The following is an 18,150-nucleotide window of genomic DNA, read 5'->3' on the forward strand; positions in this document are numbered from 1 at the left end:
GACGACGGGTTGTGTTTGGTGCTGGACAGTAGCAGCTGGACAGCTACTGGAACTATTTTGCAGGTTACGCCGCTTTCCGGTTTCCCAATCGAAAATAAATTCCGTACAGAATTTTCGCGTTTTAAAGTAAAAATTACCTTTTGTTTTGTCTTTTATTGATTACAATCCTTCAAAACTACGAACTAAAAGATGACCTCTTGCACTATTTTACGGTTCACCGGAACGCGTAACGTAACAGCTGACAGTGCAGTCCGGTCGACCTTCTGCTACAGTAAAGGTAAATTGATTTTCCCCGTTGTTAACAAAGAATTTTAACAAATCAACCGACAGCGTTGTGAGGGACATGAAGGTTTCCCCAGCAAGGTGAGACCAAAGTGTTTATGTGCTCATTGTATAAATTTTTATTCATGAATGAACGATAAGTTAATTTTTCGCCGCCCCCTTTTGTAACAATGGTTAACGCTGCCGCTAGTTGAACCTGTATTCTTGGTGAATAAACATATTAGCCGTGTGTCATGCCAGTTCACTAATGATCATAACGCATCAGTTTTGAAGCCATGGGTTATTGTAGCATCTTGAAATGCACTGTTACGTAAGTGACACGTAGTATGTAAAGTGAGTAACAACTGGTAGACTTCGTTAATATTGGCTATTGTATTGTTATTAATATTAGTCATAGCATTTGTCACGTAACTTATACATAATAGCCTCGGTATATTTAGGTTTATTCATACATAGGCTGTTGATACTTATGAGTTTATTGTGGAAAGAATCTCAGTTACATGCATAAAGATAGGCTAACTGTTAAGAACACTATATGTTATTATCTACGAGGTATATTGAATTAATTAACTTAACATGATAATTATAACATAATAATTATGATATTATATGCATACAGACACTATTGTCCTCACATCATAAACTAATTCATAGCTTTGTCATCTTGATCTTACAATTTTGATATGAACAAAAAGTGTCACATTTGTTTGTGGTTACTAGTACCAAGTAGCTTGCATGACAGCGTTTTCTTAATTTAGTGCTTTTCTAACTAAACGTTTTTCTTTCAATGCAGATGCAACATTTGGGAGTGTCCTTAATGCTCACATTTTGCAATATGTGTTTATAGCATTTCTTTTGATTATGAATTTTTTTTTTAAAGCTCGATGTTAAACTTATGACAAAACCACAATTACATTTTAAACTTCATTTTTGTTTCAGAGACAATCACATGATGTTTTCACATTGATCTCCATAGTAATAACATCTCAGGTTAATCATTATTTTTACATGTAATCACCAAAAAAAAGGAACTTATCAACATATCATAAGATGGAGATTCCACAAGTAAATCTGACCATAGAGGGTGCTGTTGAACCCATCTCGAAGTGGAACACCTACGCTAAGACACTGTTATATTGGACATACGAGGGGGTTGATTACAGCATAGATGGAACAGGAGGCGAGGATTGCGTAAACTTTTTAGGCCTCGGTCAACGCCTCATCGAGACCTTCTTTGCCTGTGGGTTAGCCTGCTTGGCAATGTACGTGGCATATCCCAGGTTGAAGCTTCCACAGACCTTAGCAGAAGATAGAAATTCTAAAATGAAGAGATTTTTGTCAGTATTACTGACACTGACATTTGGCGTGGAATTAGGCTACAAGTTGGCTACCAAGCAGTTTATTTGGATATTTAACCCTTGCCATCTGGAAACCATAGCACAGGTAAGTAATTGAGGTCTTTTCATTTTTGCACAGTTTTTCCATGCTGGATTCAGTGTTAAAATGTGAAATTTGCCTGTCCAAGTTTGGCTGTCACCTTTCTTTGTTGATAAATCAAAAATTAAAAATCAACTACTAGTATTTTTATAATGCCACTGAAAGAATTTCAAACACTGATTTGTTTTTGATTAAATAAGGTTGAAAGATAAAGTCACCCAAGTCACAAATTATTGCCTATGGTACTGGATTCGTTGAGTATCATAAGTAAAATTTCATGTGTTTTATTTAGATTCAGTTACTAAGCCAAGCATGGAGCTCTCTATGATCTGTATAGTGTTTGCAAAGGATCAGCAGTCTTTCTCTTGGTGCTTTTTTTTAGCCTCAATAAACTGAACAGGTTGCATGACTAGTGGCTTTCATATAGAAACGTAATCTGGCATTGTCTTTTGTTCCCACTGACTTGCCTAATATGTGTGGAAGATTTATGTGTTGTCCATGTGAAGAACTGGATCTCTCTCTCTCTCTCTCTCTCTCTCTCTCTCTCTCTCTCTCTCTCAGCTTAGTCTATATGTCATGATGCTTTGTTTCATGGCATTTTGTGCTAGATTTACATCAGCTTAATCTGATATTTGTGATGTTTTTGTGCTGACTAAACCCTTGGTTTAAAGTAAAAAAAAAAATCAGTGGATATAAAAAAAATGAGTTCAAGTTTCATCACCCTTTGGAAATTCATGTTTTACCTTAATTGAATATGAATGTTTTAGTATGTCATGTGAGAGTGCAAATTAGATAAGCAACACAGAGTGAATCAACAGTAACAAAATTAAACAGATGGGATGTTTGCTTCATACTGGCATCTAACCATTAGAATTTTATGACAATAAACTAATGTAAGCTGACCTAGGAGAGTAAACTTGGTTGTCAAAAGTTAATTATCGTTGAGATGTGTGCTCTGTAGAAAGGGGTTAAATATTTAATGCATTAATTTTAAACAGCCAGGTGACTGATGTGCTGAAGTGATCTATTGCACAGCATGAGTTTAGAAAGATCTACAGTCTCTTGTCAACTTTCCTGAGTGGCTAACCCCCAGTGAACAGAGCTCATGAGGATCTGTGTTAAATATCCCTGTTTTATTGAGAAAGGGGCTATTTTATTGATTTCCTGCATTCATAAACTTAAGGATAATGTTAAGGAGGAACCCTGGTAGGAGCAAGTTTTCTTTTTAAGAACTGAAAGTCTTCCTTATTTCATCTTGATTTAATGAGCCAGTTTTTATTTTTTTAGAGTGAGATGGCAGCCTTTGTGGTTCACAGATTTAATGCCTGTGCACTGTGCTTGAACTACACTTTTTTTACAGGCAAGTGGAAGTGCAAAAGTGTCCTTTACTTTCACCTGGTTTCAGCTCATTTGACAAGATCAATTTTAAATTGTGTATTTAAGAGACATTTATGAGTTAAGGACCTGAAAGAGTTGTGGGCATGAAGTGTCTAAAATCTGTTCACAACATCAGGAAAACCCTATATTCATTTTTTTTTTCATCGAATCCTATGTATGGCTTCTTCATCAAGTGCTGTGAAGAAATGATTTCTCACTGTAAGTAGCTGCAGGACATTGTGGCATTTCCCTGAATTATGTATTACCTTTGCGTGTAGCAGGAGAATCTTAGGTGATTTAGTGGAAATTTTTCAATTTGGCAGCCTAATGCCAGACTGCTGTGACATTATCAAGGACATTGGCTGAAGTAATTTATTATAATTAGCAACTTTTCAATTTCCATGCCTTGTTAGACTTTCCTGTCACATTTGTGGCCATTTTGCTGTAAAGAGTGTTAACTAACTTATCTCTATTTAATTTGCTGTCCTGATAGAAGAGGGTTTTGTGTACTTTGTCAATTGGCTAATTGATTCATTAGCAACAATTCAGTTTTGCTGGCTGTAGCTGGTAATCACAGACATGTTCTTCACGGTCAGGGTTATTCATCTTAATAACAATAATAATAAAAAGCAAAGTCAGGCTGGTTAGCAGGGGTCTTAGCTGCAATTGGAGAAAAAAACTCTTTTGGCCTGAAAAGGTCCACTGAATTTAAATCAAAATTTGATGAGGGTTCTTTGCCTTTTCTGAAATTGGGGGTGAAAAGATCTTCTCTTTCAGAAAAAGATTGCCCCCCCCCCCTTTTTTTTTTTGTTAATTGCTGTCTGCATGCGCAATTCAACTAGGAAGATAATTTAACAAAGAGAATTGCTGAAGTGGCTGTACATTTTTTTTGTTTGTTTCATTTAAATATCCATAATGTCATAATGTAAATGATGACCATGGACAGCTAACTGTTACCATGGGCAGCTAACTATTACCAGTATCCAGTGATATATCAACAGCTTGCCTTTTTCAGTTTAATCCACATGTTGCGCTTGTTGAATTGTATTGATTCTCCTGTGGTCTCCAGTGACCTCTGGCAGTCATTATGTTGAGTTGAGGAATATATATATATATATATATATATATATATATATATATATATATATATATATATATATATATATATATATATATATATATATATAGCAGGCCCGTAGCCAGCAATCTGAAAAGGAGGTCCTTTTTCTGAAAAGTGGATCTTTTACCATGAAACCTTCATGTACTGTACCTATATACAATTTTACCCAGAGGGGACCTTTTCCCAGCAAAAAAAAGGGGGTTCATTTGAACCTCCTGAATCCCATCTGGCTACCGACCTGTATAGTGAAGAAATTTCAATTCATTCTTCTAAGTAAATTTTGAAATACATTGAGATTGAAAAAAAAGGGGGAAAACAGAACATGAGGTTAGAGATTTTATCCCCGCACTTTAGGGACAATTAAGAGTCAAGGATCATGTTATCCCACCCGTCTGTACATCTGTGTGTTAGTAATTTCCCCTATCTCCTCATAGTCCATTACAGATAGGACACTGAAACTTTTGGAATTGGTAGACCCATCATCAGGGACGTGCATGGGCAATTTGGAATTTTAGTGCCACAGGGGATTGGGCTGTCCCCGGGGGGGGGGTTGATTCTAAATTCTTTTCACATAGTAATTTATGCTATCTCCTCCTAGACCATTCAAGTTAGGAAACTGAAACTTTGGGAATTGGTAGATCAAAATTTTGGGTACTCTACTATAGTTCCTGTTCCGTGCAGTGAAAGCACCGCATATGCTATAACAATATAATTTCGTGATTACAGAATTGTGTACAGGTCTAAAAGTTTGGTAATTTTTCACCACTGAGAAGATCTAGTCAATACAGTATTCTCGGGTTTGTGGAAACAAATCAGATGGTCCAGCATTATGTGGTTAGAACTTGGAGGAATATAGAATGGTTAATTCACCCAAGGTTAAACCTGTGCTAGACAGTTTTGATATCATCTGTTAAGTCAACCGTAAGATTTAAAGAGCAAGCAGAAGCTAACGTGACACAGCTTTCCTGCTGGAGTATTGATCCCTCCCTGCCTGTACTGTACTGTACTGTACTGTACTGTACCACACATTACACTGCAGCACTGAATAGGGTCATAATACGGAGAATACTTGGTTGTCATTCAGATTACAATACAATACAATACACACAAGTACTATACAGTGCAATGCCGTGTAATGTAATTGCAATACAATGCTACACAATTACCATGAAATATGTAGTAGTACACACAATATACAATGCCAAAGATGTTGTGTGGTATAACTTAATTATTTATTGATTCCTTTGTTGCCATTTAACATACAATGCAACACAAAACAATACAGTGTAGTAGAGTTACTCCATCTGTAACAGTCTTTGAAAATTGAAAAGTCATTCCATATTCCGCCATACCATACCTTTGAAAAGTCATTTCAGATTCTGCCATACATACCATACCTTTGAGCACTGACTTTCCCTTTGTGTGTGATAGTTATATCTACAGTAGATGGTTGACAGGTAGTGATCAAAGGTCATTGAAGAGACACCTTTTTGGTGTCAATTTTTCATGGACAAATTATACTTATCTCTTAAAAAAATTATCAAAACATAATCCTTGTCCTTAAGTTTTAGTTCAACATGAAGTGTTTTTTTTTTTTTTATTACACTGAAGGTGTGTTAAAAATTTCACATTTAGTCTTTTTAAGCATTGGTTAGAGACAATTACTAATAAGGCTTCCCCCAGAGGGCCTTCCAGCCATCATTTGAATGGCCTAGGCCTCTAGAGAGAGCATAATATTCAAAGACAGCTTACAAAAGTTTTCGGTTTGTTTTTTTCGGTTTGCTTGGGTTGGACTCCCTGTAAATAGATGTCCAAATTACAGACCCACATTTTGGACTCCCTGTATCCCAAATCCTGGGTAAAGTCCCCCTGCTTAAAGATCATTGTGGCCACTTCATTGATGCAGTTTTCTAATGCTTATGTTCTTGTATTGGATTTAGATGAGATTACTGTATCATTCTCATGGGATCTGAGTGAGATTTTTACTGCTCATGCAAACTGAACATCATCAATTTTCTGTTCATTATGGAGCTTGATACATAGTGGATGGAGTCAAGGTGGATTGGTAAGTTGATTAAATCGACTCAGGTAAGAAAATGGATGAGGTTATTAGGTTACAGCAACTCCATACATTCACAGTTGAAAATGTGACTTTTTTTTTGCGTGCCAGCACAAGCCTATAACTAGCCATTTTAAATGAGGAGTTAAATTTCTGAAAAAAAAATGACCTTTTTACCTTTGTAGTTTAGAAACTGCCTAGAACCTAGAAAACCAGCCCAAAGGATGGTATGTCAGTTCCTCCCACCCCCCACCCCCTCCCCCAACCCCCCCCCTCTCCCCTGCCTGGATGCCTGCTACATGTGCTCTGTTTATTAATTTATGTCAAAAGTATTATAAGGATGTATTTTATAGCTTATAGAAGATTTACATAGCACATCTCCAAGACTCAGGAGTTAACTGACTTAAAAAATTGATCACAAATACAAGCTATGCAAAAGATTGCCAAGATTCCCATTTTGAATTATGTATTTAATATAATCTTTTTTTTTTTTTTTTATTATTTTATTTTAATTATTATTTTATTTATTTATTTATTTATTATTATTATTTTTTGTCACTCTACGCTATTTTCTCTCTTGGCTGCTGTTGTAGAAATCATTTTATTCTTATCCTGCTATTATTGGACTCCTTGTATCCACCTCTCTGGTGTATTACTATATCCTTTGAACTTGATATAACAAAAGCCGTCCTTTAGCTTACAATAAGTCGATATAAAAAACGGGCTTAAAATAGTAAAAAAAGTAGTCCAAGTTGCCAATTTCTCATGTTTGTGACCTCGTGATAATCTATAAATGTAATTACAATGTGGCTGTTCTTATTGATCTGTCATTGCAAAGAGTCTAATCATTACACCATCATTAGACTTATTTCAGATCTCACATTGAAATTGATGTGCTATATATAGCCTGAGCTAAATTGACTGCAAATTGTCAATATTTCTTATGTGCATTGTCACCTTCCAGGTCTTGTGATAACAGTACATTAAAAAAAAGAAAGAAAGAAGGGGATAAAAAGACTTTAAAAAATGCAATTTTTCGTGAAATTGGTGTCAAACTATTTTTTTTTCTTTTTTTTTTTTCGCTATCTCAAGCCTTTTATTTAAAAGAAAAGTTGACTTTTTTTTTTAATTCCCAGACATGAGCCAAGAAGTGAGGTTTGGGAATGCCAAACCTGTTGTTCCATTTAGGTACGATTTATCTTAGAATAAATTTATATTTGAAGAGCTTTTGGTCCTTTTCCTTCTGTACAGGGATTAATAGTCCTTTTTAAAACAATGATTTGCTGATGGCTTCATCAGTGGTTGAATGTACAGTTGAATTTATAGTTTAATTTAACACTGACTCCTACATAAACTTCAGTCTCTCTGTGGTATATATCCAACCTCTAACATCCACTTGACTTCAACTGCACTGGCTTTATTAGCTGTGGAATAACGATGACCTTTTCAGCGTTGTCTCTGACATTCAGTGATAAGAGGGAACATCAATGGCAAGTGACAGTGGAGATGAGGCCTGTTCTCTGCCAGAGAATATGGAATTACCTACAGTAATACACAGTTTGATCTGAGATTTGTTTGATTGAATTGACCTGAAATATATCAGTGGTAGGCATATTCAGATGATTGATTTATTCAAATTGATGTTGAATGCAAGCACCAAATGTAATTGTTTTTTATTCTTTCTTAACATTTAATTTGAGTACTATGTGTAGTATGTGTGGGGATATTGAATATTGTAGAATCCCAGTAGAGAGAGAGAGTGAAGACACTTGTAAGGGGTCATGCAGAATGGAAGATCCAAGTATCAACTGGTCCAAGGATCAAATATGGCGAACCCCACATGAAAGAAAGACTACCTAATCCTGTAATGGTCTCTCCTCCTCTCACATGCCTCCCCACCTGTCCAGTCAAATGGAGCTAAGATTTAATTACTGTGCCCCTGCAGGGACAATGGGTGGGGAGGTGTGTGAGAAGTGGAGAGACCATAACAGGATTAAGCGGTATTTCTTTCATGTAGGGTCAGCCATATTTGATCCTTGGACCAGTTGGTACTCGGATCTTCTATTCTAAATGGCCTTAAAGTCTTCATGTGATATAATACTTGCAGTAGTAAACTACAAGTTAAGCTTGGCAGGGACTGTAGATGCCATTACCCGTCTTTATTGATTATGGCCCTAGGACCTGTTAAAGTAATTATCATGAGAGAAGAATTTTCCAGCTAGTGCATCTGTGATGCAAGTTTACCTAATAATTACCTAATTGGTCATGTTTGGTTTATCGACCCTCCGGTCTAATTTAATTACTTCAAAAAAAATGCCAGCTTGTGGAATCCTTAACAGTGTAGACGAAAGAAAAAACAACTGGTTTTCGAGAGGCTGAGAGCATCTCCCTGAGGAACACTGGCTCATTAGCTTGACGTCATTTGCAGGGCTTAATGAAGGTAATCAATAACAATCTAATTAATTATCAACTTTGCTGTTTTACACCTGCCTCCCCCTCCCCCCCCCCTCCCCCCCCCCCCCCCCCCCCCCCCATCACCACCACCACCACCACCAAGGAGTAGGGGATACATTTTTTGGCCCATCTGTCAACATCTGTTAACAGAATGAATACTTGTACATACAATAGGCATATCTTATGTCAATAACAGCTTTAATCCTTCTGATATATTGGATGGGTGCTGAACAGGGTCGATTGATTAATATTTGGAAGATAATTGGTCCAAGATATGGATTTAGGAAGTTTTTGAAGATTTGTACTTACAACAAATGACTTGATGGGGTTAATTATTTGTATCACCAGTGAGTAGAGTTGATGAACAATCCTGTTACGAACCTTCCAGGCTACAACCAATATATATCCAGATAAATAAATAAAAAGCATCAGCTTGTACCTCAGAGGTAATACAATTGTTTTCCATTAACCTTGGCTCCAAATACATGTCATATACTGAGTACATGTGTCCACTTGCCTTAATTGTTGTCTGTTTATGATTATCTTTATATGACAACAGTTATTGATTTGTCAGGATTAGGTTGAGTGTTTCCCTTTGTATTCTAGTACTTGTCTCTTACCACGGTGGACAGATACATTATCAAGGCATTTACATGGCTTGCTTTTGTGGTAAATATAGACAAATAAAAGACCGCATTTAGCACCATTTTACTAAACCTGGTTTTAGACTTGATTTCAGGAGGCAGTTGATTTGACTGCTAGACTGTATGGCACTGGAAACATCTTCAGAGCACTGTCACTGAGGTGGTTGTAATGAATTAAGCACAATACTGAATGTGATTAAGAAAATTGAAAAAAAAATTTAGTTTTCATAAGACCAAAGCTTATTTATTTAGCATTAAACTTTGTGTATGCTTGTAGTGTGAGGTGTAGATGGATGCTGACCATTTTCTTTCAGGGTAACATGTTTTTATCCTGAAATGTATCAGTACTTGCGCTGTAGATTTAGGTCAGTAATTCCCCAAAGTCAAAGACACACATCAGGAGCTGATCCAGAGAGATTTAATCTGACTGTCTTCTGGGTCTTCAATTTGCCCCTGTACATGCATTTAAGCCATGAACTGAGGTACAGTTTAGAGGTTGCTAGGTTGATATAAGGTCCATGTTATAATTATGCCCAACTCTCTCTCTCTCTCTCTTGTCCCTGCTATGTGAAGTTTGATCCAAGCAAGCACGCTTCATTGTTTATACAGCTTGGTAAAGAGAGTTCTGTGCTGCCAGCTGCAGGCTCACACACACACACTGCACTTGTCAGTCACTGGAAACTTCAGGTGTGTTTCCACTGGAGATGGGCTGTTTTTTACTTAATTAGTACAGCAATCTATGTCAGTGTGTTTCCACATTATGAGTAGAGTAAATGTATCTATAGTAATTTCTCTGTTGTCCCACCTGCCATTGTAACTGATATATAAATATATTACATTGCCTTTCTGTGGTGAACTAATTTCATGATTTGGGTTGTACATTAATATTAGGTTGGCTGTCATTGTAAGGAAGGCATTAAGTTAGTTGATATTACATTGCCTTTCCATGGTGAAGTAATCATAACCAGGTGGCCAGATGAAATGGGGTATCTGACTGATATATTAATTAGGCTGACCCATCTTTATACACCTGGAACTGGCCTTAAGTAAATAGAATTCCAAGGGTTACTGGGTATAGAGGTCATCTAAGTTTACAGCATCCACCCTGACATTCTGAGAGTGTTCCCTCGGATGATATTTGAAAACTCTGTAACTTGGGCTGTTAGAGAACCAGCACAAGCTTTGATACAATGAATAACAACACATATAAGTGTGGGCAAAGATGTTTATTCAGATTAGAATTTGAGCCACATCAGTGATAAATTTAATTTAATATTTGTATCAAGTCCTTAAACATATTTTCTCAAGGATTTGTCAGAATGTTATATCCTGGTATGAATTTTATGGTTATTTATCAGGCTTACCTGTAAGAATGGTTTATAAGTCATCACTCAGCATATGGCAGATATAAAGGGCAAAGTGTTAGGCATATTTTAAGGGTCGGTTAATGTGTTACAGTTCCTGTCAATTCTTATTTCTTGTGCATGCTAACTATGTGAGATTAAGCATGCTATTTACTATAGCATAGGTATAATAATCTCTCTCTTTCTCTCTCTCTCTTTCTTATGCATTTTTGGCAAATGACCTGGAAAATGCAGGAGCAGGACAAGTTTTTGACACTCACCCGGGCAGTCTGTGTTCTTATATATATGCATATTTTCAGGAAGTAGAATATATGAAAACTATTGTTCCTAAAAAAAAAAAGAATTGAAATAAAAGTGTGAGATATTTTTTTCAGATTTTTCTGCTGGCCGCCCCTTCCAACAAGTACGTGACCACTGTATTCCGTCTACACATGTACGCATTTCACGGCGCAACCCTTGCCATGTTACTTCCTGTTACGAACACAAGACTGGTAAGGATATTTCCTATGGCACAATTAGAATTAAAGCAGTCACAGAGAGCAAACCTTTGCCAGTTAATTGGCAGTTCAGTTCTCTTTAATAATTAATCTATCAATCAACTATGAGATCATCACCATAATGATAATGTGATGGGTTCTAAAATAACCCAATTCTGACCTTTCCTTGAAATTTTATCAATATTTGCGTTATATTATTATTATTATTATTATTATTATTATTATTATTTTAGTTAGGCTTTGAACTGAACCACTAACTTAGGTCTTCTGAATGTCTCAGATAACCTTAGTGGATATTTGACATTGTAACATACCAGAGACCTGTTCAGAGTAAGAGCCACTCCTTTCTTCTCCCCTTTCAGCTGCCATTTGAGACAGAGGTCTATTACGTGCAACATATACTGATGTTGCTGGTACCGTATTTTCTTATGAGAGAAAGGGGTAAGTTTTTATGGTCAAGTCTTGTTATTTTGATATTAAAATAGCTTATATTATCTAAGGGAAAAATGTATGAATAGAGGGGAAAAAATGTGCACATCAAAAAGTTTATTCTCTTTCATCTAGTTTGATATACACATTTATAAGTTTGTGAAAGCAGTAAATAAATACATATTCAATCAATAGCTTATATTGAAGTGTTTTCCATCTCCAATATTTTGGTGTCAGTTAAGAGCGTCATCCATAGGGAATGAGGCTATCCAGAGGAATAGACTCTATTTTTGAAATTTCCCTTGCAACTTACATAATGTCTCTGATATAAGCAGTGTATTTTCAGTTCTTTCTGTATACATTGGAATGCTGTAACCACCAGTTCATGAGTTGGCACTATCCACCTGGGGTGATCCTCATGGCTGGAAAGTAGCCATGTTTTAATTTAAAAAATGAATTTTATAGCACAAAGATAATTCTGATAGATATTCTAGGTTCAAAAGGTAACTGAGGCACTTTCAAATATTTGGGGAACCTGGATTTTAATGATTGGATTTTGTGCAATTCATTATCCACATAGGCATGTGTGCACATATGTATACATACAATCACATACACGTTATAGCATCATTAATATGACATTAATTATTTTAATATTTCAGGTCCTTACCTCACAGAACCTATATCTGATATATGGTGGCCCCTTATGGCTCTGGGAATTCTGTATTTTTGGCACTTTGGACCACTCCACTATATAGCTTATGTAAGTTCTACTGCCTGCTGACTGTATGGAATGTTGAGTTTTGGAAAATGAAGAAAAAAAATATCATAGGAATTTCTTGTCATTTGTGTAAGAAAGTCTTCACATGCATGCATTCACATTAACATGCACACACTCTTCAACATGCACGAATTTACACATGTAGACCCACCTATTCATATGAACACACACAATCACATAAACACATTCACACACACACACACACACACGCACATTCACACACAGCTAACCTGATCAGTATACACTATGTCCAGCAACAAGTCATATCACCTTCTCTCTAGAGACAGGGGTACCATGGAGTTTGAAGAATTCCTAGCTCTTTCTCACATTTTCTCGCACTCTGTGTTTCCAGCTTTCTCAGGTGAACCTGAACAACATGCTGTGTCCAGCCATCAGTGACCCGTTCTATGGGCCACGCTACAGGTGGTGGGCCATGGGGCACCAGGTGCTGATGATCCCCCTCCATGCCAAGGTGTACACCTATGTGGCCAACCTCCTTCTGCCCAGCAGCACTCAGGACTCCCACAGGGGCAGGGGGGACAGCCTTGGCTCCAACGGACATGCTAAGATGAACTGAAGACAGGGGCGGAGGATTGTAGAAGATGTAGAACTGATAGCAGGATGTTGAACTCATACCAGGATGTAGAATTGATACCAGGATGTTGAATTCATACCATGATGTTGAATTCATACCATGATGTTGAACTCATACCATGATGTTGAATTGATACCATGATGTTGAACTGGTACAAAGATGTTGGACTGGTACCAGGATGTTGGACTAATACCAGGATGTTGGACTGGTACCAGGATGTTGAATTCATACCATGATGTTGAATTCATACCAGGATGTTGGACTGGTACCAGGATGTTGAATTCATACCATGATGTTGAATTCATACCAGGATGTTGGACTGGTACCAGGATGTTGAATTCATACCATGATGTTGAATTCATACCAGGATGTTGGACTGGTACCAGGATGTTCAAGGCTTTTTTTCTGAAATGAATTGATACCAGTGAATAAACCTGATCAAAATGATCAATAACTGTGCTAATTAACTGATACCAGTGAATGCAGCAGTTTGTGGGAAGGTGGTAGGCATGCTTTGATACTACTTAAAACAATATGTGATGTGATTCAGTGAACTGCAGCCACAGAAGAGGTACAGTCCAGATCTGTTGACATGGTTGGGTGCTGCTGGTATAAAAGAGTTTGGGCACAGGGCAGTGACAGACATGCTGAAGTGATCAGTCACCAGTGAGAAGACTTGTCCACTTGGCAGAGAAAAAGGAGACCTTGTTAGAAGTGAGCAGAAGAGTGGATTGTGTGATGTTTCATAGACATGTTAAAATGTCCTGTCTGTGTTTTTTTTTTTTTTTTTTTTTTTTGTCTTGTCCTGGATATGAAAGCTATGGATGTATACAACAATATTGAAGACCCACAGCATCAAGAAGATTGATACTATTTACGTGGGGGGTTTGTGGACTGTCAATATTATTAATGATTTTGGGATATGAAAAATTGATGCAATAGCCACAGTTACCAGAACTAAGCTTGGGGTATATTGCTTTTTGAGATTGACGGCTTTGGAATATCAAGTTAATGGAGCATTTATTACAGATTGATGATACCAGTGTAGATAAAATGAAAATTAAACTACTTGCTGCTGAAATATGAAGAGAAATTGAGCCCAGATCATTCATCTAAAGTGGATACTATCAATGTCATGGAAAACACTGTAAAGTGAGAAGTAGATCTGAGATGAATCCAGCCCTATTATTTCTCCATCCAGTGGTTTCATAGAGGATAAAAACTAGTCGATAATGAGAGGAGGGAAGGGGGGGGGAGTATGTGAACATGTGTGCTTTCTCCACATAGTGAGCAGAACTTACACAGCACTGTCTCTGTTTGAGGAATGTGTACAGAGGAAAAATGTTCAGTTCACAGTTGAATAAGTTAGATAACGAATGCAGAGAGAGTATCAGTGTCAGTCATCTTAGAGAGAGAGGTACTGTGAAGGCACAGTGGTTGTATGTGAGGGATACACCCTACTTACACATGGTATATTAATGTGGAATATGTGCAATGCTTTGACTGGCTGTTCTGACAGGCCACCAGAGAGAGCATCTGAGATTGATCCTTCACTATAATAAGCATAATGTTAAGAATGAAAATAAAAAAATAAAATAAACATTTCCAATTCTTGTGCCAAGAAAACTAACCTTGAGAAATTCATAATGCGAACAATTTTATTTTATTTTTTAAGTCCCTTTAAAGGAACAAATGATTGTGATGTTGTATGGTACATTGTTAGCAAATGTAATCAATTTACTTTGGAACTGCTACTACTGCGAGTAAGGATATCATATTGTACAAGTCACCCTGCTACACTGGAACTGCTGCTACATATTTTATTAACATTACTTTTATCAAGTTACTAGAAGTGCTACTACATGTTGTAAGGATGTTACCATATAGGAATCATCCTGCAAAACTGAAACTGCTACTACACACTCTAAGGTGATAACCACATAGAAGTCATCCTGCAACTCTGGAACTGCTACTACACCTACATGGGTCTCAGTCTGCTATATGTATGAAGATCATCCATCAGTCACATATAACATTCAGTTATGGTTTAAGACAAACAGTGTGTGTGTTTGTTTAGTAAGTCCTCCTGCCACAAGTCCTGCATCTAGTATTTATTTAATTAAATACTATGTCCCAGTTATTGATTTACTGATATGAAAAGATCTGTAAACTTGGTTTATTTTGAGGATCATTCATGTAGTAAATATATACAGTAGAAAGATTCAATCACTTCTGAAGTGTATTTCAGCTGGGTTGATTCAGCCAGGATTTGGCATCTTCATAAGCTACTTAATGCTTTGTAATACCAAGGAGGTACAGAAATGAAGCCAACTTTACAATGGGCATAAATGATCAAATTTTCCAATACATAATTTTAATTTTATAATCGTATTTCTGTGCACAGGAAAGCTTTACTTGCACACAAGGTAAAGTGTTGACCAGCACATCCATGAGCCAAGAATTGCGTTAAAGGGCATGCTTTAGCCTCGATTTCTCTCCTCTATATAGTGATTAAGTATCAAATGTTTTGATACTAATCCTGAAATTGTTAGTGATGTTTACATAATACATTGTTGTTGTGAGTATATTTTTATCATTATAGAAATTGTTCTGTATTAAGCAGAATGTGAACGAGCCAGTTTTCACAATTGTATTTGAAAGTACTTTAGTTAACGCTGTTCCCTGGTTCTTGTTGGAAGCACAGGTAACTGTTCACTCCAGAGAAAGGTTAGGGTGTTCACAGGTGAGGAACAGTGTCCTCATTAATACTCTCAAGGATATTGGGTGGCCAGTTCATTTAGTTAATGGCTGGGACAGACATGTCAGTATTCCAAAGGTGGTAGTTAAGACTTAATATATAAATATTGTTCACCCATTCTTTTATCATGATAATTTACTTTGTCACCAAAAAGTTATGCTTTAATTGGACAATTTATTGTTTATTTGGTAAGAAAATTGTAGTTATTTGGTCAAAACCAGCCATCACTATAGAGTGACTTTGGGTGATGTTGATCATTTCTCTTCCTTGTTAAATCTTGTCTCCAAAGGAAACCTGTTCTCACTTATAACTTCATCATTGCTTCCTGTAACATTTATCTAGATGTTCTCATTCAATTAATAACCAAAAGGTGAGGTGTTTGTTTGTTTTTTTTTGTTTGTTTGTTCATCTTAGTCTTTCCTCTACGCATTATTACATAATAAACTATGCTCATAAGTATATATATAATATGTCATTATATAGTTCTCAAGATTTAAGATTTATTCTATATCATGTTCAGTAAATACATTGTGTTTGTACATGTATATCTAGTCTCCATAAGGCATAATGATAATACTTGTAGTGGTGTCATGTGTCATGCAATATGTTAATATACAGTGTATGTGTGGAGCAGCTAGGTATACCTGTGTATATTGTACTGGAATAAGAGGGCATTTCCAGAGATTTAGATCAATCTTACTAGATCGACCTAACTCCCTGGGGGTTCACGCTAAATTGCAGTCTGCCGAGCGCGCACGACAGTTAATTACCCCCTTACAGCTTGTAGTAGGCGGGAAGGACATTTAAGCCGGATTATCTGACAGTGATCTAGTGAGACTCCCCACGGGGATAGATCGATCTAAAGTCTATGGGAATGCGCCCTAAGAGAGTAGGCAATGTGCTCTTGTTTACTTCACATCCTGTGGGTTTGTGCTGTTGTCTCTGTAATGGGAGACTGAGAGCAGGAGTCATGTTATCCTATAAATAATAATGGCTTGAAGTCTTGCGTATACAGGGATTGCCAAAGTTTTAATTGTGTAATGTAGCCATGGAGACACAGAAGATAATGAGTGCAAAATTAGTCTTGTGGAAAATTGTTTTAGTACGACCTTAAAAGAACTTTTTAATAAATCAGTCACTTTTTTCAACAGTATTTAATTGGAACGAAAGGCTATCCATGTATCTGATACATTTTTTTCTGAAAATGTGCTTTTTAACTTGATGTGCAAATAGGGTATTTTTTTCCTTTTGGTGCAAAACAAAACCTCTTATAATTTTCTTTCTTGTTTTTAGTTAGTGCATAATACATGTGTTATTTTGTTATTATCCATCTGAAGGTGCTGTACGTATTGACAGTTCAGTTAAGTTATAAACGGTTCCCTCTCAAATGCAGTATTATATTTATTGGATCACTACAATCAGTTTAACCCTTTAATGCTTGTACCCTCACTGCTTGTCAGCCTTGGGACCATTCCCAGACCATATCGTTCTAACTGTGGATCGATCTATCTCCAAGGCAATTCTCGCTAAATTGCAAGCAACTGAAGCGGCTTAGATGTCTGTCATGCCTAGAAAATCTGCTAAGGGGTAATTAATTATCATTTAGTAGCTTCAGTAGACATGACAGACATCTAAGCCGCTTGAGCTGAGAGCAATTTAGCGAGAAACCCCTCAGAGATGGATCGATCCTATTAGCTTGATCAAGATATGGGACCCAGTCCTAGACTTTGATGTCACTGGAAGAGGGTTTATGTCCTGACGTTGCATGTGATTAAAGACATTGGCCAGAGATAGTACTTTCTGGAAAAAAAAATGGCTTTATGTTTACTGTAATTGTTATGAATTATGTTTATTGTCTGAGTCAGATGCCATCTTGTTGCTTTCATTTTTTTCATTAGAGTGCTCAGTTTTAAGTGAGATTTTTTTTGCAGATAGGTGAACTCTTAGTTGAGATCTCATTTACCTTTTCAGTACATAATTATTTTTTCTCAGATTAATTATAAAATCTTGTCATTGATTCATGATATTTCTATTTCGTAGCTGTCTGATTATGTTGTTTTCTGGTACACTTGACATCTAGCGAGAGGTACTTTGGGGATCTTCAGGCTCCACCATGTAACACCAAGCCTTTGGTTGGTTTCTAGAGACTCACTACAATCTATGTGATCTCTACCTTTATTCTGTACAATCCAGGTATTGGTGTCACTGGTCCACTTCTATCTGCTGACTATAGGTTCTACTCTACACTACTTCTGACTACTTCATGTGAAGACACAAGACTCTAATGACAGTATATTGCAAATTCTTCTCCTTATATACTAATACATAAGGACAATTACATTACAGTGATTCC

The 18,150-nt window shown here is 36.6% G+C and overlaps 1 protein-coding gene across 2 annotated transcripts; it reads left to right on the top strand.

Moving 5' to 3' along the window:
- The first annotated feature begins 79 nt into the window (after nt 1-79).
- On the top strand, nt 80-17,807 carry LOC106161404 (transmembrane protein 164). 2 transcript variants are annotated; one of them, XM_013538348.3, is made up of 6 exons: nt 80-363; nt 1,222-1,725; nt 11,112-11,228; nt 11,597-11,675; nt 12,326-12,426; nt 12,797-17,807. In XM_013538348.3, exons 2-6 carry the CDS (start codon nt 1,333-1,335, stop codon nt 13,019-13,021), a joined length of 915 nt encoding a protein of 304 aa, XP_013393802.2. In that variant the 5' UTR covers nt 80-363; nt 1,222-1,332; the 3' UTR covers nt 13,022-17,807. The 2 variants fall into 2 exon arrangements, with proteins under 2 accessions (XP_013393802.2, XP_013393803.2); XM_013538349.3 differs by having other exon boundaries at nt 80-277.
- The last annotated feature ends 343 nt before the right edge of the window (nt 17,808-18,150 follow it).

The sequence above is a fragment of the Lingula anatina genome, chromosome 10 (assembly GCF_051362555.1).
Source record: "Lingula anatina isolate TDL-2025a chromosome 10, LinAna3.0, whole genome shotgun sequence".
NCBI lineage: Eukaryota > Metazoa > Brachiopoda > Lingulata > Lingulida > Lingulidae > Lingula > Lingula anatina.

Bases quoted from the DNA above. Each gene is read 5' to 3' on its own strand.
- LOC106161404 (XM_013538348.3), top strand. From the start codon at position 1,333: ATGGAGATTCCACAAGTAAATCTGACCATAGAGGGTGCTGTTGAACCC. The intron at 1,726-11,111 runs GTAAGTAATTGA...TATTTTTTTCAG, and splicing joins ATCTGGAAACCATAGCACAG to ATTTTTCTGCTGGCCGCCCC. The intron at 12,427-12,796 runs GTAAGTTCTACT...CTGTGTTTCCAG, and splicing joins CACTCCACTATATAGCTTAT to CTTTCTCAGGTGAACCTGAA.